Below are 18,203 nucleotides of genomic sequence, written 5' to 3'. Positions count from 1 at the left end.
TTTATATGTGAATTTAGTGTTTTAGATTCAGTTAATTTGATAGGAAAATCCAAAACATGTGAGTAACACTGGAGAGCTATAAATGTGGATAATAAATTTGATAAGATAAAATTAATGATAAACTGTAAATAAATTTTTTCATAGTGAGTCTAATTTTATGCTGAGGTCAGATAAAAATTATTCATATTTTGCTTAATAAAACATAAGACCCCTAGGTACCTTTCCCAAATCATTTAATATAAACTTTGCTTTTAATATATTATATTGAAATTTTAAAACTTCTAATTTTTCATTTATCTTTTGTAACAAAGTTAGAAGATAACTGATATCCTAAAAATTAAAAATTTCAACTTTGTTAATATCTCTCTCACCATATGCATTATACATTATCAGTTTATACACATATACACACAAATGTATAAAATCTACAATTTATTTGTTTCATTAGATTTAAAACTTTTGGCAGCAACACAATTCTTATTTCTCTTAAATTATTAAAGAAAATGTTTATCTGTTCAATTCTGCAATGGAAACATAAAATCTCTTTAATTCATAGGATTTTGAGGCAGACTAAGTCAAATACAGTAGGTCCTCAGGTTACGTCAGAGATCCATTCCTAAGGCGTGACATAACGCGATTTTCGCCGTAAGTCAGAACCCACCTACATAAGCACCTACGTCACTCACATAGAGCACATACACAGCAGGGCTAGAAGCAAATTCTAGAGAAGGTGCCAAGTAATTAAGTGAAACAGTAAAAAAAAAATTAAAAGAAAGATAACAATTCCTGACCTTTACTTGTGGTAAATACAGTAAATAATAAAAAACATAAAGCACATATATACATACATCGAAATGACGGAACTTGTTTTTTTTTTTTTTTTTAATAAATAAATGGGAGATGGCGACGTAACCATGAAATTGCATATGTGGAGTCCAATGTAACCCGAGGACTGCCTGTAATGTGTTTGCATTGCTTAGCACCAAGCATGAGGTTTAATTAATAATAGATAAAACTTAGCTATCTATAATAATAAAAGCCTAATATGCTAATTAGACCAGACAGCCGAACAACCTTCCAGACGTCTTTCTGGACAAAGCTGCGGTGGCGGGGCCAAGGCAGAAGCAGTTAGGGGCGATCAGGCAGGCAGAGGTGGTTAGGGGTGATCAGGCAGGCAGGCAGAGGTGGTTAGGGACAATCAGGCAGGCAGGCAGAGTGGTTAGGGGTGATCAGGCAGGCAGGCAGAGGTGGTTAGGGGCAATCAGGCAGGCAGGCAGAGGGGTTAGGGGTGATCAGGCAGGCAGGCAGAGGTGTTTAGGGACAATCAGGCAGGCAGGCAGAGGGGTTTAGGGACAATCAGGCAGGCAGGCAGAGGTGGTTAGGGACAATCAGCCAGGCAGGCAGAGGGGTTAGGGGTGATCAGGCAGGCAGGCAGAGGTGGTTAGGGACAATCAGCCAGGCAGGGAAGTGGTTAGGGGTGATCAGACAGGCAGACAGGTGAGCAGTTAGGAGCCAGCATCCCAGACTGCAAGGGAGATGTCTGACTGCCGGTTTAGGCCCGATCCCTGTGGGCAGTCGGACATCCCCCGAGGGGTCCCAGATTGTGAGAGGGTGCAGGCCGGGCTGTGGGACCCCCACCCTCCCGTGCACGAATTTCATGCACTGGGCCACTAGTATCATTATAAACTTATATCTCATGATATTCATATTATTCTAAATATTCAACCCTTTGGGGAAAAACTTTCTGTATAAAAGAGAAATGTGAAATGAAGGGTCATGCAGTAAATGTGTTTTGAAGAGGCTGCTTATAAAATATATATACCCATTACATGAGGCACTCTTGTACTGGAGTGGTTTTATTCTCTGGTATATATTTTCAAACCATAGTTGGCATAATTTTAGGCCAAATAGGAAGCAACAGGAAACAGAATCAAATTTCCAAATTGCTGTTTTTGTTATATTTAATTATGAAGCAACCTTGAGGGTAGAAAGGAATATTCTACTAATATGATAGACTGGATTCATTAAAAAGTAGAGAAGCAGATTTTATATTACCATCCATATACACAAACACACACACACACATACACACACCCCCAATTTTAGAATTAAGATGAATACATAAAATTATAAAAGTATTTTAAGATTTGCAACAATAGAATGGAAAGTGCACGGCTCTGGTTCTGATTTATAAATGTTACTATAGTGGTTTCCAGAACAAGCCAGTAAATGCAGAGATGGTAAGTCAGACATGGAGGGCATGTAAAGAACACAGCCTAAGATAAATAATTTAGTTCTAGTGCCCATATTTTTGGGGGGAACATTCTAAATAGTTATTCTATAAGATGTCAATGTTTTCCACATAGATTTTCATTAAATATATTTTGCTATATGATGCAACCTTTTCCTTGAACATTTTTTATTTTGTGACACATAAATACATAATTGTGTGAATATATTCATCCATTCAACTACTGAAGAACCCCTTGTTTGCTTCCAAGTTTTGGTAATTATTAATTAAGCTGTTATAAATATCCATGTACAGGTTTTTGCATGGACATAAATTTTCAAATCCTTTTGGTTTTCAACTTTAATAAAGTATAATTGGTGGATTGTATGGTAAGAGTATATTTAGTTTTGTAAGAAAGAGAGAAAGATAAATATCACATGATCTCACTCATTTATGGAATATAATGAACAACATAAACTGATGAACAAAAATAGATCCAGAGACAGAGAAGCATCAAACAGACCGTCAAACCTCAGAGGGAAGGTAGGGGAGGGTGGGGGTAAGAGGGAGAGATCAACCAAAGGACTTGTATGCATCCCATTTTTCAATGGGATTGTTTATTTTCTTAATGTTGAGTTTTAAGAGTTCTTTGTACATTTTGGATCAGATATGTCCTTTGCAAATATTTTCTCTCCATTGGTGGCTTGCTTCCTCATTTTCTTGACATTGTCTTTCACAGAGCAGAGTTTTAAATTACAATAAAGTTCAGCTCATTGATTGTTTCCTCGTATCTTTGGAGTGTATCTAAAAAGGCATCACCACATCCAAGGCCATCTAGGTATTTTTTTCCTGCATTATCTTCTAAAAGTCTTATAAGTTTGCATTTTATAGGACTTTTGATCCATTTTGAGTAAATTTTTGTTAAGAGTGAAGGTCAGAGGGAAGGTAGGGGAGGATGGGGGTAAGGGGGAAAGATCAACCAAAGGACTTGTATGCATGCATATAAGCCTAACCAATGGACACAGACAACAGGGGGGTAAGGGCATGAGTGGAGGTATGTGGGGGCAATGGGGCGATAAGGACACATATGTAATACCTTAATCAATAAAAAAATAAATAAAAATTAGTATTTATGGAGGTCTGTTTCTGGGATCTCTAGCCTGTTCCATTGATTTATTGGTCTATTCCTTCACCAATATCACGCTGTTTTGAGTACTGTAGCTTTACACAAAGTCTTGAAGTTAGGTAGTGTCAGTCTCCAGTTCTGTTCTTTTTTCAATTTGTCCTAAGTCTTTAACTCTCCATATAAACTTTAGAATCAGTTGTCAATATTACAAAATAATGCTGGGGTGTTGATTGGGATTGTATTGAACATATAAATTAAGTTGGAAAGACTGACAACTTGAGTTTTCCTATACATAAACAAGGAGTATCTCTCCTATACCATTTATTTTTCAATCTGTGTTCAGTGGTAAGATAAGGCAAGGAAAGATAGAGCATGTACCCTACATTCAACCAGAAGCCAAACTTATAACATTTTGCCATTTTTGCCTTCTTCCTCAGATTTTATTTGAACATTCTGAGGGCAATACATGTTCAATATCCACGAAATAATGGATTTTTAAAAATAACATTTCAGGAGGGGAAGAGAGCTTTAGGTATTTTAAATAAATATATGTGCATATGCACATATACAAGAGTTTAAATATATAACACTATAAATATATAAATAATTATACACATATATATCTTTATGAACAGTAATCACAGAAGGTTGATGTTGGGCCTGCCCTAAACCCTTCACCTCTTGTGATTATATTCCTTCCAGGGCTATCATTTAATTCAGTCATGAAGGACATTTTCCATTTTGTGACCACCAATTCTCCTCATACTTCACTTTATTCATCAACATAATAAAATTAAAGGGCAAAAAAGTTACATTCTGAAATAATACCTGAAATTTGCTGTTCTTTCCTTTAACAGTAAATTAGAAAGGTAGGATAATAAGGAACCAAGCTGGCCATTATGATTCTATGTGGTCCATACCTATGTTTGTTTACCAAACTTATTACATGACTATGTGCCACTAATGATTTAGGTCTCAGAAGACAAGTTATGCATTTATTTTTTAATTCATATTTCTCAATTCATATCAGCTAATCATTAAATGTTCTTGGTTCATAGTTCTCTTCCTATGGTTTGTCTTCAACACTTATCAAAAGTTAGCTATTCCTTTTTCTTTAATCCCTAAAATCTCTCAATAAAACTAAGTCAATTTCTATTATAACCCATCTCCAAAACTTTTACTTCTAGTGTCTATATATTTTCGTAGACCTATTTGCTACAAATCTTTTTCAAATATATCTTTTCTTGCTTCTTTGCTCTCTGTCTTGGCTTTTCCACTTGCTATAAATGTAATGGGGAAATGGTAACCCCAGGAACTGAGAAAATCTAGTTAATGAATGGAATGGAAAAGTATACTTTTTAACCTGCATTCATGAAAGTAAGTACAATTTTCATGAACTGTGTTTTAAAGGTTATAAGATACTGAGACCTGAAAATAATAAGTGTGTGTTTTATGTATCTTTCAACTTTTCTGTTCAAGTACCTTCTTTCACCTTACTTTTTTTTTTGTATCCACACTATGCCCAGTAACTTCTCCATTGGTTTCTAAAGTTGTGTTCCAACTCTACTTTTATACTGTATGAAAATAACTCATACTCGAACTTAACTTTATACTAATATTTCAGATAGTACTAGATTCCCAATGACTGACAGAAATGAAATTTTAGAATCATGGATAAAGCTATATGGATTGCTCAAAACTTAGCTCCTTCCATGGACTACCAAAAAACATACTAATAACCAAACTCAAGCCATTTCATAGTATTATAAGAGAATTCATTTTTCTTACTTCTATTTCTACAGATTCATGTAGCTTCTTGCAGGTTGCTGAGAAAGTTTCAGAGGTTCCAAACTCAAAATACCAAAATTTGTTCTTCATTCTGAAAAAGAAAAGAACAAGCCATTTGGGCAATTATGAATAACAGAAAGGAATTTTTAAATGAGGTAGCCCTGTCTTGTGTCATAAGTGTTAGAAAAGGTTGAGGACATGAATCATCCATGCGGTAATAGATGGCCACATAATTTTCAGAGCTTAAATGTTGGTGTCAAATTGTATGATTGTCCCTGAGGGAATTACAGGAATGTATTGATCTGACAGATTCAAGTATATCTTTGACTTTTCTATATATTAGTTGCTCAGATTTTAAAATATGATTTTAGTGCTTATTATTCTTAGCTTTTTCATGAATGACTTCATCTTAGACCAGCCACTCATAAAGAGAAAAATGTCTTGGCTTTTCATGGGGAAAAAAAGAAACTAAGTAAAAATGTTAGATTTTTCTAGATGGCTATGTATTCAAAAATTGACATAATTAGATAGCATATTAAAATGATAGTTATCCATAATGATAAAATTTAGTATTAGGGGAATAACCATTCATTATTTCATTAATATAGTGTCCTCTTTTATATGAACAACTAGAGGCCCGGTGCACAAAATTCGTGCACAGGGGGGGGGGGGTGTCCCTCAGCCCAGCCTGCACCCTCTCCAATCTGGGACATCCCTCTCACAATCCAGGACTGCTGGTTCCCAACTGCTCGCCTGCCTGCCTTCCTGATTGCCCCTAACCGCTTCTGCCTGCCAGCCTGATCACCACCTAACCACTCCCCTGCCAGCCTGATTGATGCCTAACTGCTCCCCTGCCAGCCCGATTGCCCCTAAGTGCCCTCCCCTGCAGGCCTAACTGCCCTCCCCTGCCAAGTCTCACCCCTTTAACTGCTCACCCCTACTGGTCTGGTCTCCCTCCCAACTGCCCTCCCTGCAGGCCCGGGTCCCCCAAACTGCCCTCCCCTTCAGGCCTGGTCCCCTCCAACTGCCCTCCCCTATAGACCTGGGACCCCCTAGCTGCCTTTTCCTGCAGGCCCGTTCGCCCCCAACTCCCTCCTCTGTTGGCCTGGTCACCCCTAACTGCCCTCCCTTGCAGGCCTGGTACCCCCCAACTGCTCTTCCCTGCAGGTCTGGGTCCCCCCCAACTTCCCTTCCCTGCAGGCTCGGTCGCCCCCAACTTCCCTCCTCTGCTGGTCTGGTCAACCCTAACTTCCCTCCCCTGCAGGCTTGATTGCCCCCAACTACCCTCCCTTGCAGGCATGGTCCCTCCCAACTGCCCTCCCCTTTTGGCCTGATCGCCCACAACTGCCCTCCCTTGCAGGTCTGGTCCCTCCCAACTGCCTCCCCTGCTGGCCATATTGTGGCGGCCATCTTGTGTCCACATGGGGGCAGGTATCTTTGACCACATGGGGGCAGCCATCTTGCGTGTTGGAGTGATGGTCAATTTGTATATTACTCTTTTATTAGATAGGCTAGATGCCTGGTGCAGGGGTAGGGGCCAGCTGGTTTGCCCTGAAAGGTGTCCTGGATCAGGGTGCAGGTTCCCTTGGGGCGTGGGGAGGCCTGGGCGAGGGGCCTGTGGTGGTTTGCAGGCCAGCCACGCCCCCTGGTGACCCAAGTGGAGGCCAGGGCTGGCTGGAAGTATATGGAATTTACTTATCTTCTATAATTGAAACTTTGTAGCCTTGAGTGGAGGCCAAGGCAGGCCAGGGAGGGTAGGAAGCTTGGCTTCCTCCATCACCAGGGGCAACCCAAGCCTCCTGCTTGCTCCAGTTCTGTGGCTGCTGCCATCTTGGTTGGGTTAATTTTCATACTTGCTACTGATTGGCTGGTGGGCGTGGCTTGTGGGTATATTGGAGGTACGGTCAATTTGCATGTTTCTCTTTTATTAGTGTAGATAGTGGGAAATTATGATATAGCATAGAAGAGCTAAAGATACAACATTTTATCAATATAACAAAGTTTCAAAGTAAATATAGTTTAAAATATTTCAGTAATTAATATGGAAGTAAGATATTCAAAATGTATTTTCTCCCATGACCCACTGAGCATATCTTTATTTTTTTGTGACAGTTAGTTCAATTTATGATCATTTAATATAATTTTACAAAAGTTGACTAGATTTTTATGTTACCAAGTATTGGATTCAAAAATTTAATCTCATGACAAAATGCAGTTTTTAATCATACATATCCTAATGAGGTATGGATATTAGAAGAAAATAGGTAAAATGAGATCCATGCTTTCACACATAAAAACAAAAAGAAATAAATTATGTTATAATATTTAAGTATGCCCCTCCCATTAAATTGTTCTTTTTGGCATAAATATTGCTATGTGCCTTTCACATTAGCATGTAAAACATTTCAACAATTATAAATACCTTTGGCAAGGACCTTACTACTTAATTAAATCATATTTTACTTATGGAAAATTACATAAAACCTAACACAGTGCTTATTATTATGCTATATTGAATATAGTTCTCTGATATGACATCACAAATTATAAAAGTAATCTCATCCATCTAGATGTAGTATTCAATATTTAGCCTCATACAAGGTTTTATTAATTTAATAAAAATTTTCATTAGCTCTTCTTGTATTAATCACATATTCAGACCAATAATGAAGACCAATATAGGTTTCAGTGGATTTTAACACTATGAATCCTTATTCTTTTCTAGAGAACATTTTTTTTTTTTGGGGGGTGGTTTATGGCCTCATTTCATATATCTGAGTACATAAAAATAGATGCTGGTAGTTAGATAGAACTGGGATAAACATTTAACACCAAGATCTACGTGCCTGGACCCACATGCAAATTTATATGAAAATTAATGCAAATACCTACTTTATAGTTGTATGTCTACAAATTTGTACACTGGCTAAAGTTATGTAAAACTAAAAATATTTTCCTAATGAGCCATAATTCTGATGAAAATTATATCACTCAGAATATTGAGAGGAAAATACTGTTCTGTATGAGGTGGCCTCATGACAACCCTAGAATAATAATTAGCAGACGTTTCCTGATTGTTTAGAACTGTTTTCTACAGTCAGTAAGTTTTCTACCAACATTTTTTTTTATATGGCAGTTTTGCCCAGACCTTTCTGGATTCATTTATTCATACATTCATCCATTTAACAAATGTTTAGTGAGAACATTCACCTCCATATGCTACTGTGTCTAGTGTTATAGATACAAATATAAATGCAATTATCTTAGTCTACAAGGAGTTCAGAATGTTGTAAGATTATGGGTATGTAAGATAATTTAAAATTTAATCTCCATGTGAAATATGAGCAACATATTGTGAGAAAACACTTCAATAAATCAGCTACTTTTACCTCAGGGAGTCCAGAGTTTTAGAAGAGAAGGTGACATTTTGATAGCCAAGTAAAAGAAGGCCAACAGGGGGAAGATGCAACAGGTTCTGAGCATTTTTAGGAGTGCAATGTAACTTCAGAGAATGCTGACTGCAAGCTAACAAGGGTTTGCTTCAGAAACATGTAGGCCAAGTTAAGGGGTTTAAACTTGAAAAAATATTTTAAATATAATTTTATTGATTTCAGAGAGGAAGGGAGAGGGAGATAGAAATATCAATGATGAGAGAGAATCATTGATAGGCTGCCTCCTGCATGCCTCCCACTGGGGATAGAGCCCACAACCTGGGCAAGTGCCCTTGACTGGAATCGAACCTGGGACCTTTCAGTCCGCAGGCAGATGCTCTATCCACTGAGCCAAACCAGCTAGGGCTGGACTTGAAATTATTGATTAACAGGATGCTCACAGAAGTTTATTAGCAGTAGAGTCACATGGCCAGCTTTGTTATGTGGGCAAATAAGTCTAGCAGAAATGAATGAGTAGGCTGGAATGTTGAAATGCTGGCATTGCGAACAGAAAAGTGGTTGTTGGAATAGTACACGTGTAATATAATTAAAGGCCTAAACCAAGTTGCAAGGGAAATAGAGAAGAGGGGCTCATATCAAGAGAAATAAATGAAATGGAATCAACAGGAACTGGTGATTTTAAATTAGACTGATTTCTTCCATATACTTAGGTTATCTCTGGAACCACGTGGAATTGCAGAGCATTACCCAACGAAAGGGCTGTGAGCTTATATTTTGACAGGTTCCATGACCTAATGTATATTGAATTGCAGTTTGAAAATTAAATATAAATACATGAAGCTTCTGATAGCATATAAATAATCACTCCTTATTTGTTTTCCATTCTGTCCATCAAAGTTCCTTATAGCTTATTTGGGATGATGAAGAGCTTATATCAGCTAACCAAGATACACCTTAGTAAACACAAGAAAACAGACATTCTGAGAATTTACATTCAGTTTTTATTCACCATATGAGTTAGCATTACTGCTCATGTGCAAAAGCTGCTTTAAATTCTCCATTATTACAACCATTTTATGCTTCACTTAGATAAATATATGGAGGTAATAAAAAGCACATAGAATCAGATTCCACATGACAAATTAAAAGCTGTTAAATTTTATTTTTTTTCAACCCAACTGGTCTTTGGGTTGTAGAAGTGCAACAAAATCCCACCACATTTAAGCATGTATGCTATTTATTTTTACAGCTCACATTAGAAAATGATAGAAATAATTCAAACTCAAATTTGTTAGAGAAAACATATAGTTTTGGACTTTAAAAATAAGAAAACTGGACATTTAACCCACTGTGCAATATTCAAACCAAAGTCTTATTTAAAGCATTCATAGACAGAATTTGTGTTTGCGATCATGATGAGAAACATCTTACCAAAAAGAGTTATTTATACTATTATAATTTAAATCATCAATATATTAAAACCTATTTCAATTAATTTAATTTTAAGTCTATAGGTTTCCGGCTAACATTTACAGTGCTTGCCTACCAGAAGTTCAGATAAAAATGAATAAAATAACTCAAATTTGCCAGGCATTTTCTTAAACAGGGGAATAAAGGAACTATTGGAACTTCTTGCTCAAATAAAAAATCATTCTTGTCATAATGAAAGTTAGCTAATATTGAGTAGTTCTCCAAGTTCTAAACTTTCAAATAAGTAATTTAATTTCTAGCAAAGTATTTTTCTTGGAATTTTTCTTCCTGGTTTGCATGGGGTTTTGCTTGCTTGTTTGTTTTGTTTTGGCTTTTGTCTGCCAAGTAATTTTAACCCAGCAAATATAAAACAAAACAAACAAAACGTGACTTGGTAGTGCATTTCCCCAAAAAAGTACCAAAGAACCTAATTAATTATGAAGCTCATTTCTAATGGGTGAAATTTCCTCATTTATCTTACAGTACAAAGCTCAAAAGTCATAAACACAGAAATCTTTATTTCAGTGAAATTACTCTTAAAGGTCAACTTTCTCATAGGTGTGTTACTTCTATTAATTTATGTGTATAGTGGCACTATAGGAAGGCCTATATTTTGTTTCAAAAGCAAAAAAAAATAATGTCCTAGTAGATTAGTTACAATGGATTTAAATGATTTTTTTTTTTTACTCATTAAAGACGTTGTTTCAAAAAAAACTCATCTTTTTAAAAAATATATAATCTTATTGGTTTCAGAGATGAAGGGAGAGAGAGATAGAAACATCAATGATGAGAGAGACTCATTGATCAGCTGCCTCCTGCACACCCCACACTGGGGATCGAGCCTGCAACCCAGATATGTGCCCTTGACCGGAATTAAACCTGTGACCCTAAATTTTGCAGGCCGACGCTCTCCAGGTGTCCTCAAACTACAGCCCGCGGGCCACATGCGGGTGTTTTTGCTGTTTTGTTTTTTTACTTCAAAATAAGATATGTGCAGTGTGCATAGGAATTTGTTCATAGTTTTTTTTTTAAACTATAGTCCGGCCCTCCAACGGTCTAAGGGACAGTGAACTGGCCCCCTGTTTAAAAAGTTTGAGGACCCCTGCCTGGCTATGGTCCTTACCTTTTTTCATTAGCTTTCTTTCACGTCTGCCCTATTATGAAAGCATCTCAACCGCCATTTCAAATCTGGTTTTAAAAATCATTTTCTCATGGAGAAAAATGTTTCTAACATTTCAAGAACTTTATTTTAATAATAAAATTCAGTCTGACAATTTGATGGAATATTCTAGAAACATAGCCAGAGTTTTAAACTTAGCTAACAATGTTGGTGATGAGAGAGGTGGCACTGTTGAGTTAATGGGGTAAGTCGGCGATTTTCAACAGGTGTGCCATAAGAATTTTTAAAATAGGCAATACCTGACTATTTAGTGGGCAGCATTGAACTCTTTTCCTTAGATAATCTAATAAACAAAGGACAACAGCCAACACAGCAATAGCTGTCCAGCATAAATGAATCAAAATTATACCTATTTTTTGTCAGATCGGCAAAAAATGTATTTTTGTGTGCTGCAGATTTTTAGTAATTAGTTTATGTGTGCAATGACATGAAAAAGGTTGAAAGTCACTAGGGTGTTAAAAGTGGTACATTTATGTCAGTGATGGCGAACCTATGACACGCGTGTCAGCACTGACACGCATAGCCATTTCTGATGACACGCTGCCGCTGAGGCGGCCGCATGCCGAGGATGAAACATTTGCTGCTCCTAAGGATGAAACATTTGTGAAATAATGTTTTTTCCTCAAAGTGACACACTACCCGAGTTATGCTCAGTTTTTTGGCGAAGTTTGACACACCAAGCTCAAAAGGTTGCCCATCACTGATTTATGTCATAGGATCCACTCAGTTTCATTTACTTTTCATTGCCAAGAGACATTACACTAAACCTTAATTATAGGGTTACTCATGTATCCCTAAACGTAGTGAGGTATTACTTTGAAAAACGTACCACAAATCAAATGGAAGGCCTGGGTGGGATCTGATTCCACCAGCGGATGAGCTGAGCCTGAAATCTGTAGCTCAAAGAAGCAGGATCTCAGGGTCTCGGGATGTTGGCAGGGAAGCGGGGCCTTGGCCTAGCAACACCCAGAGGTTAGTACAGGAGTGAAGGTGGGGCACTTGTCCTTTACATTTTGATCTCCTCTTGAAGTCTCCTGTAAACTAAATGCCATGTGTATGGACTACAGTAATAGGAATTTTTAAAAAATATCTATTTTTATTGCTTTCAGAGAAGAAAGGAGCGGGAGAGAGACAGAGACATCAATGATGAGAGAGAGTCATTGATCGGCGGCCTCCTGCACACCCCACACTGGGGATCGAGCCCACAACCTGGGCATGTGTCCTGACCGGGAATCGAATCATGACCTCCTAGTTCATAGGTCGATGCTCAACCACTGAGCAATGCCGGCTGGGCAGTAATAGGCATTGTTACAGAACTAAGCCCCACACCTAACTCAAATGCAATCAGCAATTCAATATTTTCTTTTGATTGGTAACTACAAATTGTCCAATAAATGGTTATGAAAAAGATTGTTCAAAGTTTGAGTATCAGAATAAATGGGAAGTTTTACTACAATTTATAAAAATTATAGCATAAAGCATTTAAGTATATAAAAATTATGTATTTGCTTGTAGAAATTGAAAACTACAATTTTATGACATTACTATCCCTATGAACATTCTAGATGTAGAAGTAACCCAAATTCTGTATCATTATGTTTTTTAAAAGAACTACATTTTACTGAAACCCTCAAACCCATGTTTTATTTTAAAATAGCTATTTATAGTCCTCTCATAGCAAGAGAATTATGTTAATATTATTTCGTAAGAAAGAAACATGGCTGTAATTACTATAGTGGGGACATTTTATATTCACACCAAAAAGAACACACATTTTTCATGTCTCCAAACAATAAGATATAATTTTTTAATGACATATAAAAATGCCTGTATCTAATGCTCATTCATAAGATATGCTTGTTAAGTCCCAGGAGGCAATGAAACAAGCCATAGAAACTTCAGACAGAATCACATAATACTCTGTCTTAGTTTGTGAAAAAAGATGGATATTCTAAAAATATAATTTTTAACCTGAATTACTTTTACAAGTGCAAAGAAAGTTTCTCCTATGTAAGTATATGAAAAGGATGCTCCCGAAGTCAAATATTTTAGTACATCTTTTCAATTATTTTCCAATTCTCTTTTAAAAAGTAAAAGAATATGTGGCTGTATGAGTAATTTTTTGCCTATAAAAACTTTTTAGCATAATAATAATGAATTATTTTTCCTAAATGTTTCTTTTCTCTGCTTGTTAGTGCACACTAGAAATAATTAGGAGAGTTAAAATGGAAAGGACAAAAGCAGTAGTGAAGCCACATTGCAGTGTCGATGCTAAAGAAAAATATACATACTAAGCACCCAAAGAGCAGTAATAAATTGCTAGTGACCACAAATGCAAAACTAAACCTACAAAAGAGCTAAACAATGTCCAAGCCTGTTTAGAACTCAATAGCTTTCAATAATACTTAGATATTTACTATTTAAATAATTTATAATAATTAAAGTTTCCCTAAGAAAACTACCAGGAAGATTACATCAAGTTTGTGATAGTAACTTATTGCTATTGTTACTGAGCATGGCCACAGGTAAACTCAATGAGATTTAGAAGTTACAAGTCACACTCCCAGTATCACATGGTCTAAGACTGTACATAATAAGCTGAGTAGCAGGATTTCCTAAAGAAGAAACTTGGTCATGGTTTCCAAGGACTCTAGGTAACAGTTTCTCAACCTAACCTCATTCCTTTTCTCTACTTGCATAGTTACCAAGCATTCTGGGAGTTAAATTGACTTTCCATGGATTTTGATATTATGAATATGATGTCTTGAATTATGAAATTGTTTATCTTGATCCCTGAAAAGGAAACACCACCAGCTTCCCTCTATTTTTCTTTTAAATTTATCTTTATTGTTGACAGTATTATAGTTTGTTTGTTTTTTCCCATTGACCCCACACCCGCCCCTCCCAAGCCTTCACCACTCTATAGTCTGTGTCCAGGGGCTATACATACATGCATATAAGTTCCCCAGTAAATCACACCCCCTCCTTTCCTTTGAAATAAGTGGTACATAATTTCTATTATTTGGTAAACTTAAACAAGTGAATGAAGAGCTTGATCATTTGGGGTGCCATAATACAATTATGTTTTTGCATTTACCAAAATGAGGATAGATTGGACTATGACTACATACTCAAGATACTGACCACTAGAAGGCTTGCTGGAAATCCAAAATAGGCTTTGTAGACAGCAGGGACAACTAGATGAATAACACAGATTTAATATGTTGAGCTAGACAGTAAAAGAATTGCTTGCCATATTCCCTCTCTATTACTTACCAATTGAATTTCTTCCCTCCCTCCCTCCCTCCCTCCCTCCCTCCCTCCCTCCCTCCCTCCCTCCCTCCCTCCCTCCCTCCCTCCCTTCCTTCCTTCCTTCCTTCCTTCCTTCCTTCCTTCCTTCCTGTCCTGTTTATTTGCTTTTACTGAATTTACTATGCTAATCAACTATTTAAACACCAAGTATAAGAATGTAAACTTTTTTTTTAATGCTAATATAGTTCAATAGATATATAAGGAGCAGCTATTTAATTTCAGGGAAGTTAATTAAATGCAGCAGTTTCAGACTAGATTTAATGCTAAAGAAAAATCCTGATTTTCTGTCCTGACTCATGGACAACTGCTTACAACTAAAATATAAATTGACTGGTAACTCTGTTCAGCAAATATGGGGAGTCAACAATATAAATAACCCTGTTTAATGACATTTGCTTTGCATATTAAAATATGAATGACATCTGAAATCACTAGACAAAGCATTTTCAAAATACAACCTAAGTTCAACATATTAAAAAAAATATATCACACAAATATTTTTGAAAAACATTTACTTTTCGCACTGAAAGTGTCAATTAATTTTCCAATTACTATCTTTAGTGCCATAGAATAATTTTAAATCTATAATTATGTGCCATTAAAACAAATTATACCTGGCTATGTCTCCTAACCAATTTTAGATGCTATATTTTATAAAACTTGTAAAAATAAAGGAAAAATTGATCTCTCTCTAGTTCCTTCACACATCCTTTCCCTTACCTATATTCTGTGAACACAACCATGCTTCACAACTTAAAAAAAAAGGTTTTACTAAAATTTGTTTCTATTCTCTGAAAATTACTTAAGTGTTTTACCTTTTGTTTTTCTTCACATATCAGCAATCCTTTTCCACTTCTGTAACAAGAAGCAAAACTTTGCATTTTCAAAATGCTGTTCACCTTAAAACTTCTCTCACACTAGAACTAAAAAATGGGGCAATTCTCCTTTTTCCAATGCTATAGAGGAGTGGCTTTACTAACACATTCATTATCTTGTATAAAAATGATAAGGATGGGAATCAGACTACTTGAGTTATATTGAAAATATTGATATTTTAATCAAATTGAAGAATTATATAGTCTAACACATGAATCAGTAAATCCATTATTATTTAGATTGCATTTTTTGTCACTGATATATATCTTGAGGGACGCAGATGACTCCCTGGAATATCATGATCTGTTTTTGTTTCCAGCCAAGATGCTGTAATTTATATAAAATATTCAGGCTGACTTGTGTATAAACTAATTGACAGATGCAGGCATTATCATTTGGGGTTATTCATTGTGCTGGTGCATTCAAGTACATGGAAGATAATTCAAAGATGGATGGTAAAAGAAATATTTCCTCTCCAGTATTATTACTGCTTTATTTTTACAATACGCCTAGCTCATATGCTATTTTCTCTTGTTTGAAATTATGCCCATATAAGCAGATAATACATGGAGATGAATTCCAGTTGGAAAGACTTTTGTAAGATAAAACTATTTTCAATTTGCATCACCATCAACAAACCACCACTTTTTTTTCTATGTTAAAATAGTTAGCAACATGTTTCATTGGTTTCCAGAAATTAAATAAGTCATCTGTATTTTTCATTGTGAAAGAACAAAGTGATCTGCTTGTCCACAAAATAATACTACAATCTAAACCTAGCTACAGTATCAAAGTCACCACATCCTGAATATTATTCAAAGTTTATAGTCACTTATTTAGGTTAATGACTTATAGATGTTTCCTATTCTGAACAGATTATAGAGATTGGAGAGAATAAATCATTCTCATTTTTTTATTTATCAATACAAAAACAAAATCTCCCAGGGTTTTTTTTCAGTGAGTGGTCAAATTTTCATAAAATACTCATAAGATTATTCCTACTTACATAATATGTTTTTGTGTCGTTTAATCTTGCCAGAATTCATTATTATGGATTCATAGAATCACATATGTGAGCAAGAACTCTATCTCCCATTCAGCTATTTCCCTAACCATTTAGAACTTAATCATTTGAGAAAGATGAAAACAAAAGGCAATATGAAAGAGAAAGACCAAAGAAAGAGATGTCTTTCTTTCTCCTATTCATTCACAAATATTGATTGAACCCTCTTATGTGTCAGGCTGCATTCTAGTTGCTGAAAATTCATCAGTTTCTGCTCTCATGTTGTGCAGAGTCATTATTTCTCTAAATATAAGATTATAGTACCTATTCTCTACAATTAAAGAATAATCTATATATATAAAAGCCCAAGCTACCGACACACACTGACCACCAGGGGGAGATGCTCATTGCAGGAGCTGCCCCCTGGTGGTCAGTGCGCTACCAGAGCCAACCTCCTGCGGCCAGCCAACCTCCCACAGTCCCTTCCCCCGGACAGCCCTATTGGCCCTAATCGCTGGCCTAATCGAATTTGTGCACCTGGCCTCTAGTTTTATTCATAATTAATTAAAGTATTATTGATTACAAGGGTAGACTGTTTAATGGGCACAGATTTTCCCCAATCCTATATGCATGGCCCGATGTAGTGCAACTATGGCAATTCTTCCTTCCAGAGGTAAATTTCTTTCTCCACCCCATAAATCTGGACTAGCCTTGGTGACCCGGGTTGGCCAACAGCATGTGGCAGAGGTGATGTTGTACAAGTTCCAGAGTCTAGGCCTCAAGGGGCTTGTAAATGCCACTTTCCCACTCTTGGGGCATGGTCCTGGACCTCCATATTGTAATGAAGTCCAGAATGGAGATGGCATGAAGAGGAAGATCCAGTATCCTAGCTGAGCCCAGCCCACACCTCATCCACAAGCTTCCTGTAGCTGAAGAGCTGTCCAGCCAGTACACAAAAATATGAGAAATAATAAATTGCGGTTATTTTCAGCTATTAACTTTTGGTTTTGATGTCCTATGGGTAAATGGATAAAACACACAGAATATTTATGATATTTGTCACACTGTGATAAGCACAACATATACAAAAGTCAGCAAAAATTCTATAAGCTCCGCCGATAATCTCTGCCCTACATTATAGTAGGAAAAAATAATAATTCCTCAAATACTCACACTAACATTGTGAAAGTGCTATGTTAATTAGGGAAGAAAGGAAAATAAAAATATTTCATGAGAGGTTGTAATTACTAGAAAGGAAGCCATTTATGGCACAGGTGACTGGAAGCACAAAGTCTTCTGTTATTCAAAACAATTGAGAATAGGCAAAAGACCCAGAATAGAGAAATTGTTAGCTCATTGCAATATCATGTTGGTAGATTAGGGCCAGATATTTAGCTGCACAGCAAATCTGTCCTGTGATGAATGCTGTTAGTAGCAGTGCTTATAAAGAATTGTCTTTCTTTGTGTGTGTGTTTTATCTTTTTGATGCAATAATTTGGTGCACGCGCATCAGGAAATGGCAGCAATAGATGTTCCTAAAAGATCAGCAGAGCAGGGTTTGAATTTCATTGTTAAAACTCCTTGCGTATTCAAACCCTCAGAGTTGAAACTAAGTAACCTAAATAAACTTAATAATGGAAATGAATTAGAAAGCAAAGAACTCTGGTCATTGTGGTGGTCTCTGTCTTTCAATTGAACAATTAGACTTTGACATAGAAGAAAAGGAATATGATAGGGCAATTAACTACAGTAATAGCCAAATAAATCAACAAGTTTCTATTGTACACAGGCTGACTCTACTATGTGGGCAACTTTATTAATCAGTA

The 18,203-nt window shown here is 36.4% G+C and overlaps 1 protein-coding gene across 6 annotated transcripts in view; it reads right to left on the bottom strand.

Moving 5' to 3' along the window:
* Positions 1-18,203, bottom strand: part of DGKB (diacylglycerol kinase beta) — a gene marked incomplete at both ends in the record, with an annotated part of 464,423 nt that overhangs the window by 133,518 nt on the left and 312,702 nt on the right. For all 6 annotated transcript variants that reach the window (XM_079785451.1, XM_079785454.1, XM_079785452.1 and 3 more), the window contains one exon: positions 5,145-5,235. In XM_079785451.1, the coding sequence (XP_079641577.1) occupies positions 5,145-5,235 (91 nt within the window). The remainder of the gene's footprint in view (positions 1-5,144; positions 5,236-18,203) is intronic.

The sequence above is a fragment of the Cnephaeus nilssonii genome (genome assembly GCF_951640355.1).
Source record: "Cnephaeus nilssonii genome assembly, chromosome: 12".
Lineage (NCBI taxonomy): Eukaryota > Metazoa > Chordata > Mammalia > Chiroptera > Vespertilionidae > Cnephaeus > Cnephaeus nilssonii.
Note: the sequence above shows the minus strand (reverse complement) of the source record. Positions and strands in the feature narration are given on the sequence as shown.